Here is a 7,386-nt window from a genome sequence, read left to right as displayed (position 1 = left end):
AAAAGTATCATTTTTGACTTTTTCATTGATTTTTATAAAAATTTATATTAAGTATTTGAACTCCATCATATATATATATATATATATATATATATATATATATATATATATATATATATATATAAACTCTTATAGAATTATGAACTATAATAAGATTAGAATTGAATTAACTTAATAATTAATTAATTTTACTGGGATTAAAAGATTAAATTAATTATATATAAAATTATGGTAAGATAAAATTAGTAATTATTGATTAATTCTAAAAGTATTTTAGTCATTTAAAAAGTTTTGTGTTTTTATATATACTAATATTGCTCATGATGCTCGTTACATGCGTAAATTTTATTATAAAAATTCTAATATATAAATATTTAATAAATTAGCTTATAGTATAATATTTATTAAATATATTTAACTATTTTATAAGCAGTTTTTATTATTATATAGTAAGAACTCCTATATTAATATATTACATCTAATAAATGTATATAAAATTATGAAATATTTAATTTTTTTTACTTTATTTTATTGTCCTTGTTTATTAATACTAAGCTTTATATGCTTATTGATCTAATTATAATTTTAGTAAAATTATTATTTATTTAAAATATTTATTTTAATTGAACAAATGTCTTTATTCATTTTCTTAAAATAATTTAATTATACTATTTTATTTAATAATATATTGGAATATATAATCCATGTTAAAAAATATGAAAAAGTTCAATATTCTAGTGTTAATTATTTTTTAATTTTAAATTTATGATAAAATAGTTTCGATAGTAATATTGTTATAATTAAAATAAAAATATAATGTTTATTTTTTCCCAAAAGAACAGTACAAAAATATAAAAAAAGATAAATTTTTAAATTCTTATGATAAAAGGAAGCAAATATTAGTAAAAAATATTAAATAATAATAATTATACTAATAAAATATTATAATGATAATGAACATATGAGTTAATAATATCGATAAAATAAAATTAGAATTAAATTTATTATATTTTTTTATATTTTTATTTAAAATTTATATTTGAGTTATTTGAATTATAATATATGGTATTGATATATATTTATTTATTATAAAATTAGAAATTTATATGAAATTTTAATAGTTTGAATTAAATTAATCACTTATTAATGTTATTAAAGTTAAAAAAATTAAATTACCTTATAAGAAGATTAAAAAATTAAATTAATTATATATAAAATTATTAAATTAAATTGTCTCAAAAAATTTTAAAAAATAAATAAATAATATAAAATTAGAATAATATTATTAATTACTATTGTAGTCCGTTAAATAAAACAACAGACCGAGAAAAGTTGATCTGAGAAGTAATATGAGCGAAAAACGGTCAAAATGAAAATTAAAAGCCAGCAAACCCTTGTTTTTCATAGCCAATAATAATAATAATAATAAATAAATAAATTATAACTGTTTGAATTATAACAAAAAACCGTTTTGAAATGAAAAAGAAAAAAATCAAATTTGGAAAAAACCCAAAAGAAAACATAATTTCACCTGTCGTCAAACAATCTGAAGAACAGACCAATCATGCGCCATGTCCGGCAGAAATTCATACTAATTGTAACGTGGCAAGCTGTGAATGGTAGGAATCACGTGTCTGTTGGTTGAAATCGAAAAGAACAAAGAAAAAGTAGGCATAGAAATAGGAGGGAATGGGCAAACAGAATTTTAAAAAAAGTGGTTGAGATTTTTATTTTTGTTTCTTACAAGAAAAAGGGGTTAATAAAAGGGAAAGGGGAGTAATGATTAGAGGACTTTGGGAAGTTATTTTCCTGTGACGGATGCTTTGGTTCTCTCGCGCTTTCGTTGCTTTTCGTCTTCTTCCCTGAATGCCTTAATCAGCGTTCAGGGTAATGTTCATTCGTTTCTATTTATATCATCATTCAGAAATCTTTTTATGTTTTCTTACTTGCAGAGCAATTGCCCTTGTTTTTGTATTTCATTTTCAATCATCTCTTTGTGTACAGGACTGAGCCTGTGCGCTCAGAGTAGGATAGAATTTGCCTGATCAATTTGTATTTATGTTATGAAAGCATGTATATTCGATGGCATCTAGTATATAGATGGGATCTGTACACTGGGAGCAGGATTTAATTTCTTTTCTAATAGCCATATTTGTCTTTATATTCATCTCATTAGAATATGTGATATAGGATCTATTGGTTGTCAATACGAAGGTTTAGAATTCTTTTATCATTTAATAGATTAATTATTTTATCTTTTTATGATTTGATTTAGAACAAAAATTATTAATTTACGAGCTTCTCTGTAAAAGTAGTTCTTAAAACTTTTAATCTTTCTTTTTTTTTTTTTCATTTTGCTACAAGTTTATATCTGTTCTTAATGACATCGTGCGGATTTATATTTGATGATTTTTTTTTTTTTGTCTTTTTGCTAACAATTTGCAGAAACTTTTGGCGATTTATGTGCGGAAGGGCGAGGGGATTAGTAGGTGACTTATGCTGCTTTTGGTCTTAATTTTCTGATTTTCCTTTTCTTTTTGTTGGTATTTGGGGAACAATTTTCAGATTGAAAATATTAATGGGCTGTTATCTTGCAGGTGAGGGTGGATTCTGAAGAAATAATTTATGTGGAACTATACTTTGTTGGTTGTATTAAGAAGTTAAAAAGAAATGTATCTAGCGCTCGATTTTCGCCGCCTGAATGCCAGTATTAGGTAAGAAAGCAGTATCCTGGTACCTTATCCTTTTTCTCTTCATTCTTTTCCTTTTTTTGAGAATTTTAAGTTTACTTTTCTTGCTTCTTCATTCTTTTATGAATATCGTTCATGACAGGTGCACATTTTAATATGCGTCTGAGATTTGTGATGCTGTAGTTATAAAATAAAATTCATTTTGATCTAGAATCTTTGTGTCCTCATTTGCTAGTTCAAATTTTCCTTTGAAAGGTGTGCATGCTGTTGTTGGTCCCTGATGTATACCTTCTATGTATATGTAGAAATGTGATAGATAATCTCCTGTGGAAGACCAAGCCTTAAGGATTCCTCTGAGAAAAACTGCCTTTGGCATGCACTATTGCCATTCTCTTATGCATGAGATTCTTCAAAATGGCAGTAGCCATCGATCAAAATCATGGATTCAGGCCATTTAATCGATCTCAGAGATGCAGACTCCAATCTTTTACTCACTTTGACTACAATATTCATGAACCTAGCCAAACTAATCTTAACCACTCCTTAAAACAAGTGTTTGAAGTAGCTAATATTCACCGAAGTTTCTCCACTCCATGTATTTCCTTATCCACTGGATTTGAAGAAGAGTTTGATCTAAATGCAAGGGTTGAAATTGTTGGTGGCCATGGAGCACCTAGGGTGCGTGCTCTTGTTGTTGAGGTTGCCATTGCTATGGCCTCCGGTGTTGATCCCATGCCAGTGTCAAGTGGACTAGGTGGTGCTTACTTCTTGCGCAGTAGGAATGGTGATAATATTGCTGTTGCAAAGCCAATTGATGAAGAGCCTTTAGCCTTTAATAACCCAAAAGGTTTCGGTGGATTGATGATAGGCCAACCTGGTATGCAACATTCAGTTCGAGTAGGCGGAACTGGAATTCGTGAATTAGCTGCTTATCTACTTGATCATGGGGGTTTTGCTGGAGTTCCTCCAACAGCCTTAGTCAAAATTGCACATGTTGGATTTCATGCTAATGATGATGCAGCTGATATTTCACCTCCGTCCCACAAGATTGCCTCACTCCAGCGATTTGTAGATCATGATTTTGATGCAGGGGAGTTAGGCCCCTCCGGGTTCTCAGTTGCTTCTGTACACCGGATAGGAATATTTGACATAAGACTTCTAAATCTTGATAGGCATGCTGGAAACATACTCGTCAAGAAGAATGGTCAGCATGAAAATTACGCTGTTGGGACAGCTGAGCTTGTTCCTATAGACCATGGGCTTTGCCTACCTGAGGGGCTTGATAATCCTTATTTTGAGTGGCTGCATTGGCCCCAAGCCTCAGTTCCCTTTTCAGAGACTGAATCTGAGTACATATCCAATCTTGATCCTTTTGAAGACGCAGAGTTCTTAAGAAATGAGCTACCTTCTTTAAGGGAATCATCTATTCGCGTTCTTGTCCTTTGCACTATTTTCTTGAAACAAGCTGCTACTGCTGGATTCTGCCTTGCTGATATAGGTGAAATGATGACTAGGGAGCCTTGTGGTGGGGAGGAAAATTTGAGTGTGCTAGAGAATCTTTGTGCAAAAGCAAAGGCAAGTGCGGTTAGCACATCCAATGATGAAGCTGATGATGATCATGATGGTAATATGAATAATGAGCAGATTAGAGATGAAAACGAAGAGGTTACTATATTTCAGTTTGATGATGAAAGTGAAAATGCTTCTAATGGGGTTTCGGATGTCCCTCAAATCTTACCAAGTCCATCTAATATGGATAATCAATCCAAAATTCCTAATTTCTCATCTTCAAGATCAATGCCTAGGCTGCATAATTTGGCATTATCTCCACCATATGAGGAATATGACTATGACAATAATGATGCTCGACATGAGGAAAAGCTCATCAAAGAAAACCGTCGCAACGATGATGAGAATGGGAGCAAAGCATTAGGGGGTCTAACAAGAAGCATCAGTTATTCAGTAGAGAACTGTAACTGTGAAACTGAGAGTATATCTCTTGGAGATATGAGTAAAGGTGAATGGGAATTGTTCTTGAAGTGCTTTGAGAAGCTTTTGCCTGAAGCTTTTGAAGGCACCAAGTGCATGGCCCCAAAGCTAAGGTTGGGAACCTCTTGCCAGTTTTAAGGAAAGAATTAAAAACAGCAAGAAAACAGCAGAATTATTGCAAAAGATGAGACAAGTTGCTTGTATCTAGTTTGGAGTAGCTTGTATATTGCCAGAATGGATTTAATTTATTTAGCATGCACTGTAAATAAAAAAACATAGGAGGGAAAAGGGATTGGCAGGTTGCCATCCTTTCCATTGCTTTTTTTTTATATATTTTTTTATATATTTTTTCCTAGTTTTTGCTTCCCTTTTTATCCCCTTTTTCCGTTGTATTATATAGAATTAAGCAGTTTACATGCACATGATTTTGTGTGAAATATTTTATCCAAATTGTAAATTTTTATTGATCATATTACGTGTATTTAATTACAGTGATCTTCACTTATAGCATGGACTGACCATCTAAGGGAAAATTAGAGAAAAAGAGAAACTGTTTTATGCTTTGATTCATTTTTAGATTGCGGTCTCGGAGTTTGTTTCATGACAAGGACATACCTTGTGTTAATTTTGATTGGCAAAGAGAGACAAAAATTCCTTGTACTGTTGAAGTTACTGATGCCACGTGGGCTGGGTTTAATTTGGTTTAATCATAAGTAGCAGTAGTTTTTGGAGACCTATATGCTGCCCCTCTCAGTTAAAACACGTTGTCGTAACTGTTAGATGTGTGATTGTTTTTTTGAATTTATGTTTATTAAATTGATATTAAATATTTATTAATTTAAATTTATTAAATATAATTGAATTTTTATTATTTAAATTTTTATTATTTACTAATTTTATTTTATTTTAAAAAAATTATTATCATTTAAATAACTTATAAAATAACTTTAGCTTAATGTTTTTTGTTAACTATTGCAGTAAAAATTTATATTATGTTTTTGTATTATATATGTCTTGTTGAAAAAAATTATCCATTAACAAACTAATAAATATTATATTTATAAATAATAAGACTTATTTTAATCACAAAATTATTTTAATATGTATCATAAAAATAATGAATCTAACTTTCATAGGGAATGAATATCATTTTCATTTGAAACAAATATTTCACGGAGTTCTAAGAAACATATATAAAATTATAACTATTGAATTCACAATAACAAATTAATGAATATATAGACTATAAATACTAAACATCATTCACTAAAATAATAAGCATTTAAAAATTATCTGAATATAAAATGAATATTGTTACATTAAACAATAAATATTATTCTATAAATGATGAATATTGATGCTCATTATAAAAATGTAATACTTTTGGTTATGGAATTATCAATTACATATTAATAAAATACTTAAATTGTTAAAATGTGCAAAAAATTATTTTCATTCACTAATATTATAAATTTTAGTATATAAAGAGTTCCTAAGAATTATATTATGTTAGTTTTAATAGATAATTTATTTTATTATTTATCAAAATATCGATTTTTGATTTTCCAGTATGACTAATTAAAAAATTTAAATTTTTTTATTAATTATGTTGATTTTTACATTTTATTTACCTATAAAATAATAATAATAATAATAATAATAATAATAATAATAATAATAATAATAATAATAATAATAATAATAATAATAAAACCTCTTTCTAATTATACACTTGGCACCAAATAAAATTTATAGCTATGAGGAGGTTATAACTTAATGAAAGTTTGAGTCTTAAAATCTTTCTTTAGACTTAATACTTAGTCTTCTAGATGAAATGATAAAAATTAGAGATAAGATATGTTAATATCTTGTAATAGTATACAAATAAGAATGGTGAAACAAAGTAGTACTGTAGTAAGACAAAACATAATATAACATATATGTTTTTTTAAAAAAAATATAAATATTACTATATAGAAAAATATTTTCTTAAGATGAGACTTAAACAATTTATAACCTATTACAATAGAGAGTTATTTCTATTTATAATTAGTCCAAATTGGAACCGTAATTTCTTATCAATATGTAGAGGTTATTCCTATACAGAGTATCATTGTAGGAAAATTCTACTATATATATATATATATATATATATATATATATTTGTAAGTTATATTCCTTTTGTCTAAAGCTTTCATTTTAAAGCTTTTATTTCAAAGTTTGTATATTTGTTCAAAGTTTGTATCTATCAATAAAATTTATCATCTTATCTTCCATTCTTGTTTTAAGATTTAACAAGCGTATGCTCTGTGCTTGCCTCATATGAGGATCCTGCACACCAGAAACTTGTTGGTCTTTTAGTCACTTGTTAGTATCAGAGCCAATTGGGTTCCGGGAAAGAAACATCGTTTGCATAAAAAAGATTTTAAACTCATTTTAATCTGCATCATATCACTGATAAATATAAAGCGTAGTTGCAAAGTAGTAAGTCCCGACAGGTGTAAGGGCAGTAAAACTGGTGGCTTGGTTCATGTTTGTTTAGAAAGTTATCTTGGTTTATTTTAAAATAAATTTAGAACCTTTTTTCTGTAGATCTTCTTCTTTCTCAAACTCTTCTACCTCTGAGTCCTCAGGGTACAAAAGTTTAGTAAATAGTGAAGAAATCACTATTGAAGATTTTTCAAAGCATATTGATGATTAGGAAATA

At 28.0% G+C, this 7,386-nt stretch overlaps 1 protein-coding gene across 4 annotated transcripts; it reads left to right on the top strand.

Moving 5' to 3' along the window:
• The first annotated feature begins 1,241 nt into the window (after positions 1 to 1,241).
• Positions 1,242 to 5,149, top strand: LOC8289516 (phosphatidylinositol 4-kinase gamma 8). Of its 4 annotated transcripts, none has more exons than XM_048370242.1 (4): positions 1,242 to 1,619; positions 2,446 to 2,485; positions 2,598 to 2,714; positions 2,996 to 5,149. In XM_048370242.1, exon 4 carries the CDS (start codon positions 3,090 to 3,092, stop codon positions 4,815 to 4,817), a length of 1,728 nt encoding a protein of 575 aa, XP_048226199.1. In that variant the 5' UTR covers positions 1,242 to 1,619; positions 2,446 to 2,485; positions 2,598 to 2,714; positions 2,996 to 3,089; the 3' UTR covers positions 4,818 to 5,149. The 4 variants fall into 4 exon arrangements, with proteins under 4 accessions (XP_048226199.1, XP_025013941.1, XP_015577560.1 ...); XM_025158173.2 differs by having other exon boundaries at positions 2,446 to 2,489; XM_015722074.3 differs by having other exon boundaries at positions 1,242 to 1,887.
• The last annotated feature ends 2,237 nt before the right edge of the window (positions 5,150 to 7,386 follow it).

Source organism: Ricinus communis, chromosome 10 (genome assembly GCF_019578655.1).
Source record: "Ricinus communis isolate WT05 ecotype wild-type chromosome 10, ASM1957865v1, whole genome shotgun sequence".
NCBI lineage: Eukaryota > Viridiplantae > Streptophyta > Magnoliopsida > Malpighiales > Euphorbiaceae > Ricinus > Ricinus communis.
The sequence above is the reverse complement of the archived record's forward strand: the minus strand, read 5'-3'. Positions and strand labels throughout refer to the sequence as shown.